The sequence below is a fragment of the Culex pipiens genome, chromosome 1 (genome assembly GCF_016801865.2).
Source record: "Culex pipiens pallens isolate TS chromosome 1, TS_CPP_V2, whole genome shotgun sequence".
NCBI lineage: Eukaryota > Metazoa > Arthropoda > Insecta > Diptera > Culicidae > Culex > Culex pipiens.
The window spans coordinates 85,142,185-85,162,516 of NC_068937.1; the positions used below are offsets into that span (position 1 = coordinate 85,142,185).

At 39.8% G+C, this 20,332-nt stretch overlaps 1 protein-coding gene across 3 annotated transcripts in view; it reads right to left on the minus strand.

The window, feature by feature from the left end:
* Positions 1–557: 557 nt before the first annotated feature.
* LOC120427459 (calcium/calmodulin-dependent protein kinase type II subunit gamma) overlaps positions 558–20,332 on the minus strand; it is a 46,445-nt gene continuing 26,670 nt past the window's right edge. The window contains exons 4-6 of one of the 3 annotated variants that reach the window (XM_039592328.2): positions 8,063–8,517; positions 6,856–7,989; positions 558–6,256 (exon numbers count right to left, since the gene is read on the minus strand). In XM_039592328.2, coding sequence (XP_039448262.1) covers positions 5,608–6,256; positions 6,856–7,989; positions 8,063–8,517 — 2,238 coding nt within the window. In that variant the 3' untranslated portion in view covers positions 558–5,607. Of the gene's footprint in view, positions 6,257–6,673; positions 6,784–6,855; positions 7,990–8,062; positions 8,518–20,332 lie in introns of those variants that run through there. The other 2 variants (XM_039592330.2, XM_039592329.2) reach the window with 2 other exon arrangements.

Sequence of the window (20,332 nt, forward strand, 5' to 3'; positions counted from 1 at the left end):
GCCTTCAGGCAAATCAGGAATCAGCGCGTATTTAATATGAGAAGGATAACATGTTTCAACACTACGGATCAATTCACTGCTAGAGTGTATATACCTTCTGATGGCCGACTGCTTAGCGTCCCAGACCATCAATTCGAAGGTGTGAGTTCGAATCCCACCTGATTCATTTTCGTTTTTATTCATATTCAAAGTTCAAATTCCTGAATCCAAATTTCAAAGGTACCGACCGGGATTTGATCCCTGAATCTTCTGCTTGTGAAACAGAAGCCGTAACCATTAAGCCACGGAGCCGGTTCAGAAAAGAGAATGGTGCTGACTTGCTTCTAAAAAAAACTGGTATAAAACGTGATTTACGAGCAAAAAACAAGTTTTAGACCAGTTTTGAGGCCGGTGTATCGTTTTTAGGAGCAAGTTAGAACCATACTCTCTTGGGAAAGGTTGTAGAACTTCCTTTTACCGCACAGAATAACGTTCGTGAAGCTGTTTCTGTTTTTATGGAACCTTCAAATGAAATGACATTTCGGATTTGGTTTCAGAAGAAATAAAAATACGCTTACTTTGATGAATTGCAAAAAATATACAAATTTTATTTCGAAAAATCTTGTTCTTACTTTCCAACCAAAATATCTTCTTCGTTCATTTTTGCTTCTTTCTGTATCTGGATGTAATTTTTGAGAGCGCTTTTCCCCCCTTCACCTCAGCTTGGAAACAAAACAATCACAAACCGGGACAAGGGGATGGCACCGCTTTCATACGAAACATTCATTTTCAAATTGGATCAAATTTGGGAAACATCACCAGGGCGAGCACACGCGCGTAAAATCGCACGTGCAGCACCACTTGATGAATTTGTGAAAAAAGTTCAAGTGCCTGAAAGAAAAAATGTTCACTTAGTTCTGTGTGGAACGGCAGCGCAAATGTCGTCACGGGCCATTCTGACTCTGTCTCTTCCTCTCGCAATAATCTTAACACAATAATAAAAAATATATGGCAACAATGCAAAATGTATTCCTCTTCTTTGTTTTGTTTGTTTGTGTTTCTGTGATAAATTCAGCATGATTTTTCTTTTGTTTGTTTTTGTTGTGTTTGTAGATTAAATTTGGGATCCTTATTAATGTAAGTAATATATAATTTTAGTTCTCTTTTTTACTTCATTTTTTTCGTATTTTTATGTGCTGTTTTTGGTTAGTTTTTCTTTTTCGCTTTTTTTTGCTTTGACTTTTTTTTTGTATAAAAATATAACTTGGAAATAATTATTCAGTGATTTTTTTTTCTCTTCATCTGCCTCATCTCACATTTTTCACATTCTGTTTTTATTCTTAAACATCTGTCGCTTATGTTTTCTTTGTTTTGCTTCTCGTGTAATTTAAAAAGTGTGTGTGTTTTCTTTTTGCCTTATTGTACAATAAATGTGGAGAGTACCGTTTTCTTGTGTTTTCACCTTTTATCTTTTGTTGAACATGTTTTTGTTTTTATTATTCCTTTTTTTGCTGTTCGAAACGGTTCGTTGTTTGTATGTGTGATTTTGTGGGATTTGAATACGGAATTTTCATCGACTTTTGGATTCAGTTTCGAGAGTATGCCTTCGACGACACAATCGTATTTGTGTGGGTGTTTTCGGAAATTGTTACTTTTGAGGCAAATCGTAACAATTCAACTATTTGCAATCGTTTTATTTAGAGTTTGTAGAGTTCAATTGTTTGCAGGCCGGACTAACAATACAACTTGTGGACAATTTGATGGATTGATTTGCCCGCATCAGAAAGATGCAAAAAATCCGTCTACAGTGTCCATTGAAGTTGTTTGCTAGCTCTTCAAAGTGCGGCTGTCTAACTGCATTTATAGTGTTGTTTTTTCCATGTTTCGGAAGGTTGAAAAGGAATTTTGAATCCAGTCTTATCTGTTTCCTTTGTTTTTTTTTATATGTTTTCCATGTTTTTTTCTTCTACAAAAACAAGAAGATATTTTAGTAATTCAATTGAACAGAAACATGCTAACGCTTCTACAATTAGACTTAGACCAATGTACTATTCAATATTGCTTAATTTCTTTTCTTGTAGCTCCAAATTGTTCCTAACTTATGCGTATTTTCAAACAATAATGTGGAAATGATAAGAAAATAAATATTTGCTAGTCTGCCTCTGTGCGTTCAAAGGATAGGCTTTGGAAGATATTAAGAGTGATTTTTTTTCTCAAAATTATTGATAGAATTAGATTTTTTGTTGTTTTCAAATGCAGTTTATGTACCAAACATATTTCATGGTTCTGTTCATTCTTTTACCATTAAATTCGACAGCAAATCTACATTTTACATTAAAATCGCTGCAACGAAAAGCACTGGGTTCTGGTTAATCTTTTAAGCACAATCCACGAAGGAAGGACAAAACAAACTTTTTTTGTTATAATCAATTGGCACAGTACAAACAGTAAAGGGAAGGTGAAAACATTCAAATTTAAGTAACAAAGACCCACTCTATGAGCGCTTACCGAAGCGTAACGTTTTTGATTTCTCTTTCCCCCAAAAATGAGCATTTTGCTGAAAAGGGAAAAAGAAAGCATTCTTAACCCTCACGCGAAAAATTTAAACAAAAAACGACTTTAAGTAGCGTAGCAACGGCACAATAGATTGGCGGTTAACAGGGCCGACTGAGCCAATCAAAAGATGACTAGTAGTGGAATGATTCATGCGTTCAGGTCGGTTGAGAAAGAAAGCATTGTTATCGTAAACATTATACAATGCCTTGCGGCAGCAAAGGCGATCGCGCAAACAAGAGATCGCTGATGGACATTTGTCAACTGAGCTCACTTCGTAACATCACAGCTTGGTTGGCATGTCGACGAGTTTAGGAAATTGTGTTGAATAACGGCATGGAAGTGTTCCTTTTGCTTTGTTTGAAAATCGATTGCTAGGTGAAACAATATTTCAAGTTATCGACAAAACAAGTCCATTTCTGCGGCTTGCTTCGATTGATACCGACGGCGAAAATAAGAGAACTTTTTGAATAGACACTTATCAATCAAACCAACTCCCTAGTATCTTTGCCTGGATGGCTCGTCGAAAGTTGAGAAATTTCAGTTGAAGATATTTTTGCGTCGTGTTTGTTTTAAACTTGGTGGGGCTCAAATAAAAAAATGGGTTTTTTTTTTGTTGTGAAATACAGCTTTTAAGAGCTAGTTTTTTTTATTGTTCACAGCCAGTTTTAGCCGAAAAGTACCCGTTTTTACACATCAAGCTTTTTGACTGGGACAAACCCAATGAATACGCTTCCAACGTTGGTCGATAAAATTATCGCCAATAATTATGATAACGATGATGGTTTTCGTAGGACCGGTGACGATAACGTTAAAATTCCACGATTATTTAATAAGCTATGGTAATACAGTCCAGACTCGATTATCCGAAGTTTCGATTATTCGAAGTTCGATTATCCGAAGGTATGGGGTATGGTACTTCGGATAATCGATTCATGAACAAAAAAAATGTTCTTCACATTTTCTTTTTTTAAACATCAAAATTGAGTTCTGCGACCCCATTGTAGTAAAATTTGACTGGTTGATTGACTATTCAATTGGAAAATGCAATTTTTCAATAATTCATCATCGCCATCTTGGATTTAAAAAATCTAAATCGCGTTAGAGCAGTTTACGGGGTCATACTTTCAACAATCAAAACTGAACAACGAAAAACATTTTTTTTGTGATTCGATTACCCGAAGAGAATTTTCTCAAAGGTCTTGGGATAATCGAGTCGGGGCTGTAAATTCAAAAATAACATCATTTGAACATCAGCTTTCAAAAGTGTTTTTTTTTTTCATTTGAAATAATTAAAAGTACCAGAAAATTAAAAAAAAAACAATTTATAAAATTTTGAGATCCAAAAAATTTCAAAAAAATCTATAAAAAAACGTTTCAAAGTTATATTTTTTTTATCTCAGTAATTTCAAAAAAATTAAAGAAATCTCCAAAAAGAAATCAAAAACTTAATTTTTTTTTTAATTTTCAAAATAAAAAAAAATATTTCCAATTTTTTTTACAAATTAAATAATAATAAAAGTAGATTTTTTTTAATTTTCGAAATCTTTTTTTTTAACCACGAATATTACAATTTTTGGAATTTCAACGTGGCCCTTATAACGGCTTAATAATCGTCTTTGGACTGTATTTTTATACGATCCTACATCCCGTATCTAAGTCTTATTTAGGTTCTTTTATCGTATCAATTAAAAACAAACGCAAAAATTGTGTTACAAATTTCGATCGTAGTTTCGACGAGAAAATACGATCGAGTGCAATAACACCCACGAATTCAAATTTACTGTGTTTTTCCCAACCCAACTCACTTTTTCACGGAATATCGCATTTTATTTAAATCACTCCAATTATTTCCTACTACGGGATATTTATCGTCATCGCTATCGAACCTCGATAATATCATCGCTCACAACGTTTCTGCGCAATTTTGTGTGTAGTTGATTTATTTCCAATTAAATAATGAAAAAACAAAAAGTTTCATATACAACGGCCGTTTGTCGACACACTTGTTCGACAACCATGTTCGAGAGGCGATCCTGTCTGATTTCATATCTTTTCACTTAGCTGCTAAATAATGTGTACTTGTGTGTGTGTTGTTGTGTAAGTGTGTGTTGTTTGGTTTAACGCTTGATTTCGGTTGGTTTTTTCGTACAATTGTTGCTGGTTTTTTTTTGTTGTTGTCACAGAATTCAAGCAATGGCATTCACATGTTACTAAATGTAACTTTTTTTTTTTTTCAAGAATTTGATTCTTTTTCTGTCTTCTAGCCTCTCTCTCCCCTTCTTTATTGTGGTTTATTCTTGTTTAAGAGATAGTGCCTTTCAGCTTTCCCCCCTCCCGTTTTCCTGTTAGCATCTCTCTCTATCTTTGTGGGGTGAACGATATTTTAAAATAACAGCAAAATAACAACAATTATCTTCTTCAAGACGGGGGGGAAAGTCGCGCACTGCACTGCACTCTTTAAGGTAGTAAAACAAACTCAACCTGTTGCTGGTTTGGGAATTATGCGTCACGTACAAAGTGTGTGTGTGTGTGTTAATGAAGGTAGGTCGTTGTTGTTGTGTTAATTTTCAAACCAGTGCGCATCGCGGTTATCGTTCCAAAATATTTGTGTATGCATTCTTTCTTTTTTTTTTATTTGATGATCCTTCTTCCTTTTGCTGCCATTGTACTACACGTTCGAAACATATAATGTAGAGCAAACTTAAGAGAGAGTGGAAAAAATAAAGATTGTTACTCCTGAACGCGTTTGCTTTTGTAAATCATTTTTGAAAGTGTTGCTACCTTTACAATTAAAGATATAAAATAGGGTAAAAGTGAATTTTTACAATTTCAAAAAAATAATCATCTTGGCCGGAGAAATCGGATGAAAATGGGAAACAGAACTCTAAAAGAAAAAAAAAACAATTCCGCGCAGAGAGAGTGAAACAGAAAAGCAGTAGAGAAATGAGATTTGAGAGGAGGAAAAAACGGCTTTCCAGCGCGCATTCGGGGCAGCGCTCAACCACTCTTTGTCGTGATGATGTTGTTTGGCGTCTGGCGCTGATGTGGTTGTTGCTGCTGCTGCTTCAGCTGCTAATAGTTGTATTTGTATTGTTGTAGTAGTGGTGATGATGGATGATTGTTTTTCTGTTGTTGTTGCTGCTGCTGAATGGAATCCGTCGATGGGTTGCAAATGCTGCGCGATTTCAGCGAGAGTCGGCGCTGCATCAGCAAGGACTCGTTCGGCGGCGAGAGGCCAACAGTCAGGCCGGCGTTGTTGCCGTTGCAGCCGTATTCGTCGTACATGTCGCTGATGCGCAGCGCCCCAATCATCGACTGGTAGCCGTTCTTCGTCTCTCGCTTCAGAGCGGTAACAATTGTGTTTGAGTGTGTAGGATTATGCTTATACTTATTAGTAGTATTATTTGTTATTGGATCACAGTTCAAAGTATTTATATTTTGTGTCGGCTTGCGCCCTCCTCCTCCAATTCCGTCCGTCCGTCCCCTGCCGGCCCCGTCGTCATAGAGCATCATCATTCCATGTCCAGCCGCTGGAATCGGCTCGCGATATTGCTGCTGCTGCTGACGATAGTTGCCGCCACCGACCACGCCGGTGACACTAACCCGGTTGTTGGTAGTCGTTACTCCCGCTACTCCACGATTGTACTGATGGTGATTAGGATTGTTGTTGATAGATGTGCCATGGATGTAACCCGGTGCATCCGACTTGGCCGATTGTGTCCTGTAGATGACAGCAGAAAAACAGTTTAATAAATCTATCTATTCGAAAACTGATACATCGGGAGAGTATTCAAAAGGGCTCAACTCTAACTCAAGAGGGTTTTTTTTATTCGTTGCTTATATTTATTAGGTCCTTTACGTGCTACGGCCAGGGTAGGACCGGGGATCTTAAACTTCATACCGCCAGCGCAAGGGTCAGAGTCTTCTGTGTGGCTTTGGGTTCGACGCCTGCATCCAGATGAATTCCGTGTGCTTTTGGCAGCTTCATGGGCTCCAGCGCAGTTGACACACCGCTTCTTGGTCTTGGGACTCGTCACTCACAGCTCATGCCTGCTTTCGTGGTCAAGATGCAAGCAGTTCCCGCACTGGGTCACGTTCGGTCGCTTGTTCCGGTAGGATTCCCACCGGATGTGATATGCTTTCTGCAATCTAAGATCGTGAGCTCATTCAGCATACTATGGCTTTCGTCAAGCACCAACCTACTGCCGCGCCGGAAATGTCCCTTAGAGCTAACACCTTGAAGCAAACCTTCTGAATACTCGCCCGAGATATTTGTGGAAACAAATAAGTAAGCAACCAAACCCTGAATACGATACTCACCGTGCATTGTTGGTACTATAGCCGGTGCCCTGGCGGTGAGGCGATCCGTCGGCCAGCTCGTCGTCGTCATCGTTGTAGAAGTTGCTCTGACGGCTACGCCATGACTGCTGCTGCTGCTGCGGCTGCGAACGGATCTCGATGCTACCCGTTTCGTTATTATTGCTCTTCGGTTGGCGATAGGAGTAAGATTTGCCGCCGCCGCCGCCGCCTCCGGTTGACCCGCCGTTCCGATACTGATTATGATGATTTCCGGAGCCACTTCCGCCGCCGCCATTGCCTCCGTTCTGGTTGTACTGATTGTTGTGGTAGTAATTGTTGTACGATCCAAAGTTCCGGTACTGCTGGGGCGGCTGCTGCTGATTGTACCGTGCCCTGGAGGAATTGTTGTAGCTCGGGCCCAGAATCGACGACGGATGCTTAAACTTGTGTGCATCGTCGTCGCGGCCCCGATATCGCCAGTTTTGCTCCGGCGGAATCTTAACCGAGCTGGACGAGATGGACGGAGGAGCGCTCTTCTCCCTGATGACTGCCAGCGGCGACTCTGGCTGGTTCTGCTGTTTTTGTGATTGTTGTACTGCTGAGGTGATGGAATCGATGCCATCCGCGACGACGGTGGCAGCTTGGACCAGAGAAGGAGCCGAAGTATCCGGCGACGCGTCCGGCGTAAGCGTAGAAGTCGAAGATGACTTTTTGATGGGGATGTACACAGCGTCGGCTTCACAACGCTGAACATCAGTAGAAGATGCTGAAGAGGACGAAGACACGGACGACGGTGACGTCGAGGGAGAGGGCGTCAGCGAACCAACGTCTTCGTCCGCATCGTATCGTTCACCACTACCACCGGTCTTTTGCTGCACCTGAATAACGGAGCTTGACCGGGCAACCGATGGAGGACAAGGCTGTGGTTCAGTTCGAACCACCAAAGTGTCCTGCTGCTGGGGCTTCTCGGGACCGGCCACCAAAGCCACCTCAGGTTCACAATTTGTCGATGGCACTACGATATCTGCTGGTTGATAGATATTTGGCCGCTCCTTGTTCATGTAATCGTAGCGCATCGAGAAATGCTGCAAAATGACGCGCTTCACGGCCATCGCCGACTCGGCAAAGTGCGACAGTTCTCGGGCCGACTGATTGCTAAAAAAGAAAGGAAAGAAAATGAAATCAACACCTTGATACAACGCAACGATCGTGCGTCAAAATCGCTTACCGTCGAATGATGCCCGGTGTTTTCAGTACCCGCCGGCGCTGCATCTCCTTGATCGCGCTAGAGTTCACCCCGTCGACGCAGTCGCCCTCGTCGGTGATTTTAATCCACGGATGGTTGAGAACCGCGGCGGCACTGAGCCGCTTGGGCGCCTCCTTCACCAGCAGGCCCCGGATCAAGTCTTTAGCCTCTTCGCTCACGTCGATCCAGTCGTTCTCCGGGAAGCTGAACCGACCCTCCTGGATCGACTCGAACAGCAGCTCCTGACAGGTGCGGCAGTTTTCGCCCCGGTTCCAGCCGCAGTCCTGCTCGCAGTTGCCAGAAAACGGCGGGTAACCGCACAGCAGAATGTACGCGATCACGCCCAGCGACCACAGGTCGCACCGCTTGTCGTAGTAGTTCGACTCACCCACGAACAGGTCCACCACCTCCGGCGCCATAAACTCGGCACTTCCGACCTGGAAATGGGGAGAGGGGAAAAGGCAAACATGATAATTTAGTGATGTTGAGGAAAAATCTAGCATTTTATTTTAATTTTAATTATTGATACAGTTTGGTCAAGAAATCGTGTGCTCTTTCAGAAAAGACTAATACATCCAGTACTTAGTTCTAGAAATCAGGAGGAAATCCAGTTTTTTTTCATGAAAACTTAACACGTAGCATTATGGGTGGGACAAACTTGCCTTGCGTTTTTCTCAGCTTGTTGTTTTTGCATATGGGACATTCATGCGAACATGGGCAGTATAAGCTATTGTGTTTCATATGTTTATACTGCCGTTCTACGCATAATTGTCCCATGTCAGTTTTGGACGATTTTGGCTTTATGACATTTTTAAGTTTAGTTTGATGTGTACTTTAAGAAAAACACATAAAATCTGGTACTTTGTTCGGAAACTCATTAAAAACAACACCAAGTCTGTTTGTCCCATCGTTAAACTTCTACGGATAATTGTCCCACCAAGTATTTTCTTACACGGAATCATTAGTTTTACGAAGCATTATGTCTTCGTTACCTGTTGTATAGCAAGAGAATCACAAATGAGGGTGATAAACTGCTAACTGGGGCAATTAGGGACACATAGGGCGAATAGGAACCCACGGGACAATTATGCGTAGAAACGCAGAAATCGGTCGAAAAATTTCAATCGCGTTTTTCTCAATTGCACTTTTTTGAACATGGGACAATTATGCGTAGAACGGCAGTATAGGACCTTTAAAAAAACTTACTTTGCAAATTGCACTTTGGAATGTTCTACTCTACAATGCTTTTATGCTTAACCTTAGACATATTCAGCACAGCATTGCCCTGGCATTCTCTATTGTGAGATTCATACTCGTAACTAGGGTTTGAACTGCCAACCTTTGGATTGTGAGTCCAACTGCCTAACAGCGATTCTACCGAGACAGGACTGATGACTTGGACTGAGCCAATGACCTAACCTCTAGGTTAGACCAGGGCCGATCAGACAAATCGAGCCAAACATTTCATTAGGGCATAAAACCAAAACGTAAACATTTGGGATTATTCCTCTATTCCATTCATTAGTACACTACCTACATGCCCTCCAAGAATCAGATTGATAGCAAACAATTTCCTATTGAAAAATCAAAAAAACAAAAGGGCACATAACAATGTTCACTCCAAACCAAAAAAAAAAAGTTCAATTGTGCCCTTTTCTTTTTCGTTAGTTTTTCGTGGTTAAGGAACTTTCTATGTTATAAAGTGAACTTTTCATACATTCTTAACACAAATTCACTTCAAAACAAAGTTTGGTTTACGTTTCACCAAGGATTTCTGCAGAAAAAAACAACGTCGAAATACAATATTTAATCCAGGTTTTTAAGCGAAGATGGCGTTCGAATGTTGAACGTCCGAAATGTCAAAATCGCGCAGCAGCACCAACATTAGAAAAAAAATGCTTCTGTCATGCCATGGCACACTTTTTTCGTAATGTTGGTACCACTGCGTGATTTTGACATTTCGGGCGTTCACCATTCGAACGCCATTTTCGCTTAAAAAGCTGGATACGGTCCCGCGGCTGCTGTTCATTACACTCTCGAAGAATTTTTATGTTTCACATACTTTATCTACACCATTCGATCACAAAACTTCACAAATTGGAGCCTAACATTTCAAAAGGGCACATAACTTTTGTAAACAATAGTGTATCCCTTTCACTCAAATGACAGTTTACTTAAGGTGTGAAAGGGACACACTCTTGTTTACAAAAGTTATGTGACCTAATGAAATGGCAAGCACGAATTATCAAAATTTCCGCTGAATTCCCCATTATTTCTAACTAAACAAAAAGGCCCATAAACATCATTAAAAACAACAATCAGGTGACAGCGCTTTAGTGCCCTTTCAGTTGTTTTCGAAATTGCATTAAGAAAGGGCCCATTATTAAAACAGTTGGAAAGTTAAAAGGGCCCAATTGCGAGATTTTTTAAAATTATGAGTTTTATTGCGAATATCAACATAAATTAAGAAGCATTAAAGCAGAGTTGAGGATAATGATGTGTTTTATCGTATCATCAGTAAAAATACCACCAGTTAAGCTTTTTTTTTAAATAGGAATTGAAACAAGTTGTCCACTTTTTGCCAGCGATTTTCTCGAATCGCGGTTTTTGGTTTTGTGCCCTAATGAAATGTTTGGCTCGAAATCTCGTCTCGGAAAATGCCCAGTCCATCTTGGGTGAGAGGCAACCATGCATATCACTACACCACCTGTCCCGGCTTAGGCTTAGACATATTATGCTCTCATATTTTAGATTTGAATAACCTTGTTTTAACTTGCCCTCAAACTTCGAAAAAATATCAATTCAGAAAATATTATTCAAGCCTCCTTCAAACTCAAAAATCTGTATTCAAGGATACTTTGGAGGACTCGGAACTTCCCATAAGTGTTCCAAAGAGTACACTTACTTTGGCCAAATTATTTTAGGGACAACACTGAATACGAGCCACTATCGAACTTTATGTACACTCCAAGATTTGTATTCCAGGATCTTTGTTACACCACTATAAGCTTTAAGAAAAATGTAATTACAAAAGCCGACTCGGTCCTAACCTGTCTTTCTTGAACGACGAAACAGCCTATTTTTCTGTACCAAAAATAACAAAATCGAATAGTAACCCTTTTCAAAACAAATACTGAAATGTTCTACTTTTCAGCACTGTTATACCTAATGAAATGGCAAGCACGAAATGTACGACTCATGCTGAAAAAATCCTCTTTTTGCAACTTGTTGCATAATAGTAGTTTATGCAACAAGTTGCAAAAAGAGGATTTTTTCAGCACGAGTCGTACATTTATCCAACGAGGTTCACCGAGTTGGATAAATACGACGAGTGCTGAAAAAATCAAGTTTTGCAACGAGTTCCATACAACATTTTTTGCAATTTCGAAAAACACCCATTGAGTGAAATTTTAAGTCGAATTTACATGTATTTTGTCAATAAATCGTTTAAATAAAAAAAAATTGAAAAGTGTTACTTTTAGAAACAAGTGCTGAAAAGTTCAACTTTTCAGCACCCATTTCAGTGCTGAAAAGTAGAACTTTTCAGCATTTATTTTGAAAAGTGTTGCTATTCGATTCTGTTATTTTTGGTACAGAAAAGTAGGCTATTTCGTCGTTCAAGAATGACAGGTAATGTAAGTAGTTTCACGACGGAATTGCAAAAACTACTATTTTCCTGTCACAAGTTTTTGAAGCGTCTTAATTTCAGGTCTCAAAAACGTTTGAAATGTAAGGCATCGGATTTCACGACAAAAACTATAAATAAAATGTGTACCAGCCTTATAAGACAATTATTATGGGTTTGGAGAATAGTAATTCTTTGTGAATGTAAATACAAGATTTTACTTATATTTTTACCAACTTCAAATAAAACTGACGCCTGTCAACATAGAAGGCTCAACAGATAAGATATTTTAGGACAAAAGTGACACGCTTCTCGAGCATTCTTGCTGCCAGTGCATGACTCTCGAAAATGTATTCAAGCATTGAGGACAAGTCTTGACTTTTTTTTGATAAGGTCCTATAAACAAATGTAAACATTGAGTGTATCCCTTTCACACCTTATGTCAAAGTCCATCGGAGTAAGCGGGATACACTCAATGTTTACATTTGTTTATAGGACCTTATCAAAAAAAAGTCAAGAAGTGTTTTCTAGAATGGACAAGTCCCAAAAACTGTACCACTTCTTGTCTGTCACACAACGTGTTCGCGACAGAAAGAAAAAAAATCGAGTGCGGACGCACCCAAAAGTCGAGCGCTTCGACTTTCTACAAATATGTTTATTATTATGCGCGCGGTAGGTATAATTTATTCGATTGAAATTGCAACCCACCAACGATGCTGAGCCAGTACAAACGCACGCAGGCCAAGAGAGCTGTGCGAATATCGCGTCGCGACGCAAGTGTAAGTGAGGGGACTATTTTTAGGCATGATATGGCACGATATTCGTTGATTTTTTTTTCTCGTTTTTGTTTCGAAACCGACCGGCGCCGCTGCTGAGCACGTTTTCGGTCAGATACGGAAGCGATATTCAGCTTTTAAATGTGGATGATGCATTGCGTTTTGTCCGTGGCGAAACTCTTAAAACACTCGCGCGACGACACGCCTTCGCAGAATGAGCAATGAGAATAGCTTTGGGTTTAAGAGAAATTTGCACAAGAGAAGGAAATATTGTGACGCAGTGGAATTTCCAAGAAACTAGAAAAATGAAAATTTTGAATATTTTTGTTACCCAAAACACATCCAACTATGAGCGAAACTTACTTGCGCACACCGTGGAGAATTTCCCTTATCCCTTCAACCCCCTTCCACCCAGAGCAAATTCGAGATTTTTTACGTTTCACATTATTACTAGACACTGAATTGACCAAAATGGATGAAATCTTAATGGCTGAAAGATAACATTCTTCATAAAGCAGTGCAGGTTGAACCAAGTTGAAAAATTGCCTTGTCGTCGAGATATTTCATTTCGAAGATAAAAATGAACGGTGCTATGGAGTAACCATGGGCGTTAGAGGGTTTAATTCCAGTACGCACCTCGAAAGAAATGTGCCCAAGAAACAATATTACGAACAGCAAAACAAAAGAGAGGAAGCGATTTCTAAGGGCTTTTCTTCGACTAACACGAGAAATGTCGTTTGAAAGATCCTTGAAATGCCTAACCGAACAGCTAGAAAATTAATATCAGGCAACCTTGTGATAAATATTGCATAGAGTAACGTTTTTTTAATGGAAGTTACATATAACTGATCCTCACGGATTTAATGAAGTACAAATGACGATCTAGCTAATTTGCTCTATTATTTCAAGAGCTCAGGATATTTTTTAGAGATTCTCAGTACTTATCAAATTAATTTCAAATTCGCCCACATCCGGCGTGCACTCAAAGGCGCGTTGTAGCACTCTTCTGTTAATTAAGCTCGAGGTAAATAAATGCCCAACTGGCCGTGCAAATGTTCATATTATTGCTATGTACAGTCGATGGTTTGCTTTGCCTCTGTTTTTCGCGAATACAAACGCGAGCTTGTTTGAACAAACTCAGCGAAGCGCGTTAGCAACACACAAATAGAGGTGTGGGTCGGATCTCCAGGAACCTGCACCTGGAACTGCCGAAATGAAACCAACCATTTCCACGGTGATTAGCATTTTAAAATTGCCGCTTCAACGTGGTCACGTATCATTTTTTGATAAATTGGCCCTGAGGTAATGAGCACAACGTAAAGTGTAAACAGTAAATATTGCTGTCTACAGGAGTTATCGCGAATATGATAATGAAATCGAGAAGCTTCGACCGATATGGATCAATCAACACACAGCGCAAAAGTAGTCAACAATCACATTTTAAACAGCAATTGGAAGGATATTTACTGAAATTTGATTGTACGTACACGAAAAACAAGTGAAGGAAAAAAGATGAGATCACAAGTACAAAGTCAAAGTCCAAAAAACATCGCAAAAGACGCATATCGCTTGAGCACCACACAAACACATCCCATCCCATCGTGCGCCACCATTCATTGAAGGTGAAAGTTTTGCGATGGATTCATTCTATCCTAGAGCTCATCGGGCCACTTCCGAGCCAACCTCCTCATACCCTTTCTTACACAGTACACAATCGCGTTCGACAGCTTCAAGGAGATCAATTTGAGCTATCCATTTAGTTGAGTAAAGCTTTTCTGATGTCTTTACATGCGCAAAAGATGCCTTCCGAGCTGCGTTGTCACGAGAAGGACTTATTCAGTCGCGGTGAATTTTTCCACTCACACATCCATCGGCGTGCCCCCCAAGCTGCGGTGATATGAGTAAAAAAAAATACAGAAGATGTTCCTGCCAAGAAAGGCAAAAGCACGTTTTCTGCATGCTGCCAAACGGAACGAAAACATTCAGCGCGCTGTGGTTGGTTGGCTGGTGGGTATCGTCGTCGTCGCTCTCGCTCACTCTGCTGGCTTATATTTGCCGTCTTGATTTTATTGCTTAGCTGTACATAAAGTATGTTTGTAAGTATGCTAGACCGGCGGCGGCGGAGGTCTGGCTAGCAAACCGGTAACACTTACACACACCCACATGAAACCGGCTTTTGTAAATCTACTTTGGATAAGAATCTTTGGAGTTGTGAATAGCGAGCAACAAAAATCAACCCGTTCTCGATCAAAAAACATGGGAAAGGGTTTGCAAAAGTACAATTCTCTGGTCACGCAGGTCGATATCAATCAGGATGTTTATCTTCACTTATTTTTATTAATTTTATATGCATTTATCTTGTGTAGTTTTTCTTTTATATGGGCACTTTAAGGCCTCTTGTACAAACTTATATCATTGTTTTGCCTGATTTCAGAACTAACAATGACAAACCAGGGTTAATGCATCTTAAAGAGAAGATTTAAATTTCACACGCTGGTTGTTTGGTTGTTTTGTTGTTTACTCTAGATTTTTCCTATAACAATATTTTATGAAGAAAAACATAAAAAATCTAATTAAAGGAAAACCTATGGCTAAGTTGAAGAACTTTCCAGGCACTCATAGCTCCGAAGGTCATCAGAAAAAAATATTGCTCCTATGTACTTTATCATCAGCTCCCCAAGGGCTAAAAATGAACGGCCTACATGGAAAGGCAAAATGTTACTTTCGGGGTTCCAATCGAGCAATAGGACTCCGATAGCAAAAGGTTGGAATCACTGCAAAATGTTTCTGATCAAAAAACGTGATTTGTAAATCGTGAATTTGGTGAAACTGCTGTTCTTAATTTTGTTTTATTATAAAACGAAAGTGTTCGAAATCTTGTTTATTGCTAAAAAATATTTTAAATTGATTCCAACCTTAATCTAGCGGAGTCTTGTAGCTCGATTGGAACACCGAAAGTAACATTTCGGCTCTCTACAAAAAATGTCAAAATCAAAAAAAATAATCAAACCATCCACATTAACACGACCCCCGGGTCTTTTGTGGTCTCTATTGCAAGTTTCTGCTCGAACCTAGGAGTCCGAAGGCTTGAATGGGGAGAGCACCCAAACCTCTTTTTACCCCAAGGAACCTTCCACCCCACACACCAATTTCACATTACTGTATTCAGTTAAATTAACTGAAATCTGCACTACTGAAATCTTCAGTAAATGAAAACTTGCTGAAATTTCAGCAAACTTTGACAGCTCCATACAAATTTTTACTGAAGTTCAGCGAAAAACTAACTGAAAATTTCAGTAGTGCTGTTTTCAGTAAATATTAACTGAAAACGAACATCAGAGTTTGCTGTGAGTGTTTGCTCTGACGACCTTTGGATTGCGAGTCCAACCGCCGCCAGCGATTCCACCGGATTAGGCTTGGTTTGGTGTGTTGTTTGTACTTATGGCAAGGAGACGACTCCTACACCTGGAATGACTTAACGGCCTAACAACCAAGGCCGGGACCGACATTTTACTTCCTCATCCGATGGAAGGTTGGAGCAGATGGGAATCGAACCCAGAATCATCCGCTTACAAAGCGGACAGCGTAACCATTCGGCCACGAACTGCCACTGAAAAAAAATGTACTGTTCTATAATCTGGAAAGTACGAATAGGGGTGAATAATTTTAAATTAATAAATTTTACCCCAACTTTCACAAGCACATACAACAGTAAAAGATTTTTCCGTGAGTCTCACTGTTAGCACCACTTAATTTAAATGTTTTTGTTATTTATGTTTACTAAAATTGATTATCTACAAAAAGAGGCAGGCTTACATCATTATTATCATAACGTTTTACCTGTAAGTTTACTAGTGAAATCTTAATTTCCCCTTATAATCATTAAACTAACTTTTTGAGTATTCCTGTTGCAGATTTCTCTCTTAGTGAGTGTAAATAGAAGCTTTTTTGATAACTTATATTTCCATCTCTGCCACATTTTGCCTTCCTCACCTTACTGAGGAAAGGCTATAAAATCACTCGAAAAATGAACTTCTTAATTCGACCTCGTAGACCCACCTTCACGTATACATATCGACTCAGAATCAAATTCTGAGCAAATGTCTGTGTGTGTGTGTGTGTGTGTGTGTGTGTGTGTGTGTGTGTGTGTGTAGGGATGTGGGTCTGTGCACCAAAAATATGCACTCGATTATCTCAGCATTGGCTTAACCGATTTGGACCGTTTTGGTCTCATTCGATTCGTCTTGGGGTCCCATAAGTCCCTATTGAAAATTATGAAGTTTAGTAAAGTACTTCAAAAGTTATGCTAAAAAAACGATTTTGGCGTATGCCCGGAAGATTGTAAAAAGGGTGGTTTTTGCAAGAAACTCTATCATGTTATACATTTTTAGAAAGGTATTAAAAAGACCTTTCCAATGAGCCCAAAACAATGAAGATCTGACAACCCTATCAAAAGTTATTAGCACTTAAGTGTTATTTATACACTTTTTGGAGGCCGGATCTCAGATATTTCAATGAAAATGATATCCGGGTCCATCATGCGACTAATCGTTAGTTAGATAATCGAAAGACCTTTCATATGAGCCTAAAACATCAAGGATCTGACAACTCTATCAAAAGTTATTGGCACTTAAGTGTTATTTATACACTTTTTGGAGGCCGGATCTCAGATATTTCAGTGAAAATAATGTCCGGGTTCATCATGCGACCTGTCGTTAGTTAGATAATCGAAAAACCTTTCAAATGAGCCTAAAACATCAAGGATCTGACAACCCTATCAAACGTTATCAGCACTTAAGTGTTATTTATACCCTTTTTGGAGGCTATTTCAGTTAAAATGATGTTAAACATGTTAAGGGAATGTTGCTATTTTTAATGAATGTATTGACTTTATGAATGTGAGGAAGGCACCAACCACCTAAAGGTGGATTAAGTAACGTTTTTTTATATGAAATTTCCTGTTTTTATCTTCTTTCCAATGTTGTGGACCTTCGTTTAAGCAATTTGCGGCGCTATAACGCAGATAAAGTGTCCGAGGTATTGGTGGAAATTCAATGTCCAAACGAAGCAAAAAATCGGAGCGTGTTGTTTGATGATTCATGCTGTAGCTGAAGCGCAATTCAGCCCAACGAAGCTTCTCTGCGGTCAACTTTACGCAGTAGGCCTGTCCACTGTCACGTTTGTTCAATGGAATGCTATAAATGATAATAACTGACAAGAAAAATGCTAGGCTTAATTTATTCAAAGGCATTCTCCAGGGTTCCTTTGAAATTGGGTATGATTAGAAAAGCCGGGACCGTGGTGTAGAGGTAAGCGAGATTGCCTCTCACCCAGTCGGCCTGGGTTCGATCCCAGAAGGTCCCGGTGGCAAATTTTGAGACGAGATTTGTCTGATCACGCCTTCCGTCGGACAGGGAAGTAACTGTTGGCCCCGGTCTAACCTAGAAGTTAGGTCGATAGCTCAGTCCAGGTGTAGGAGTCTAACAATCCAAAGGTCGTCAGTTCGAATCCCGGGATGGATGGAAGCTACGGTGTAAAAAGAGGTTTGCAATTGCCTCAACAATCAAGCCTTTGAACACCCAGTTTCGAGTAGGAATCTCGCAATCGAGAACGCCAAGGCAATGCTGTAGAGCGAATAATTTGATTTGATTTTTTAAAAAAGTTTTAATTTCCTGTTTTGGGGAACATTGTAAATTTAAAATGAAGAATTTTGTGTTAGATAAAAAAATACAATTACCTATGACACATAACAAAACATCTCAAAATTCTTTGCAGTTGAGTAACGGAAAATGCCAGAGGTTATAAAACTTTTTCGGAAAGGTGTATTCGACAGTTCATGTAAGTTGACCAACATGAAACATTTGTTGTGAGACGATTTTTACATGATTTAACACAATTGCATTATTTTCCGACATTTACAAAGTTTTGGTCAACAAATTTAAGGATATTTTTATGCTATTTTTCCATAATTACAATTCAGACCAATTTGGCCATTATTGCTTAAAGGCAGTTTATTAGGTAACAGCTCCCAATTTCGCTTAAAACAACATAAATTCGCACACAGCAATTAGTCGAAAGATTAGACAACACATTTTCGAATTATGAATCTACGACTGGTGCCGCAATAGTATTGAATTTAAACAGCACGTTCGATTGAATCCCCTTATCATTACTAACCACCACAAACGGACGACCCACGACTGCTAGAGCTGGCCATCCATCACAAGTGTGGTGCGGTGTGTGTGTGTGTTGTTTTTTTAAAATAAATTGCTGACCTCGTTTAGGTGTTTCTTTGCAGCAGCAAAACAAAAACACGACTGCGACTACGACGACGACCAGGATCGAATTGGACGGATGGACGAACGGAACACGCGGTCCGTGCAGTGCCACAGTCAGAAGTGAGCATCGTCTCGACCACAACAAAAACAAAAGTTAAATCAGCAAGAGAATGGGATCGCGCTACAAGAGTGTGTAATTTGTTTATATTATCAGTTGTCGTCGGGCTTTGGTTTCACTTTCGCCTATCGCACGATGACGACTTTGGACGTCGCGGCGTGGCACGTTTTTTGTCGAGTCGAGTACAATAACACTTTTTAATATAGTATAATTTTGATAAAAGAAAACTACTAAAAACAAACGACGAGCGACGAGATTGTCCAACGCTAGCAGCCGGCGACCACGCTACAGAAATTGCGCAGTTAATCTTGGAGGACGACGACGACGACGACTGTCGTGCCATTATTTTGCAAATGAAAACAGATAAACTCACCATTCTGCTGGTGGTACGAGAGAGAGAGAGAGGAGACTGTGTTCCATGTTCTCGCTCGTCGTGGGTGGAAATTTTGCACACAAACAAGACCAAGAATGCCGACACAGACTGAATAAACAAGTCGCGTTCTCGAGTTCTACGAGCCTTTCCAAACCGGTTCCAAATACGCGCTAGAATGCTGAATTTATCCAGTTCTAGAAATTGGTTTTATTTTTCTGGTACGGCGTCATGTGTGGAGGCTCGACTGGCTGGTTCTGTTTGCTCCAGAAAACAAGTTCTTGAAATGTCGTTTCTATTCTGTGAGAGTTATGGTAATGCACTAACTATATTTAGATGGAGTAAGTCCCGGAGGTGGATAGTGAATAACTTTTGATTTTAAAGTGTTATTATATTCAAAGACTGCAACTTGTTTGAGGAACCATTTCATTGGTATCCTGAGCATAACAAATCGAGTGATAAATAGTTAAATAGCAAGTTCCTATAAAAATTGCAGGGCTGAGCTGTAGGTTAGTCGAGGTTAGTCGTCGACTAACAAGTTCTTTACAAAAAATGTCGCCCTCCTTAAACAATTTGGCGCCCTCAGCAGGGCCCAAGAGAAACTTTGCATTTTGCAAATTTGCCAAGTTGCCGATTTGTGCTGCGCCTTCATGAAAAAGATATAGCGCCCCCTCAGGAGGCCCCAGGGCGCCCAAAATGCCATTTTTTGCAAATTTCAAAAAAATGCCTAAGGGAGAAAAAATTGTCTTTTAATATTTTTCAATTATTCAGAGATTCCAACGGAGGTCAATTCATCAGCCTTTGCAGGGAGGAACTCAAAACGGATGGAATAACAGCTGTACCTACTAAAATTTTTATTCCTACATCCATCCTGTAGCATGCCTTGACCGGCACAGCTGATTCAAACCAGTCTAATCCCGACAAGCAAATCAGTCGGATGTAATAAACAGTTTACGCTACACTTATATGTCGTTCTGTAGCCTAGCAACGGCTCTAACAATTCGCAACGAGGAGAAAAAAAGCATTTCGGAAAAGTTCTCGAAATGGTCCCTAAGCAGTACACTCAAATCCCGGTGGTTTGTCAC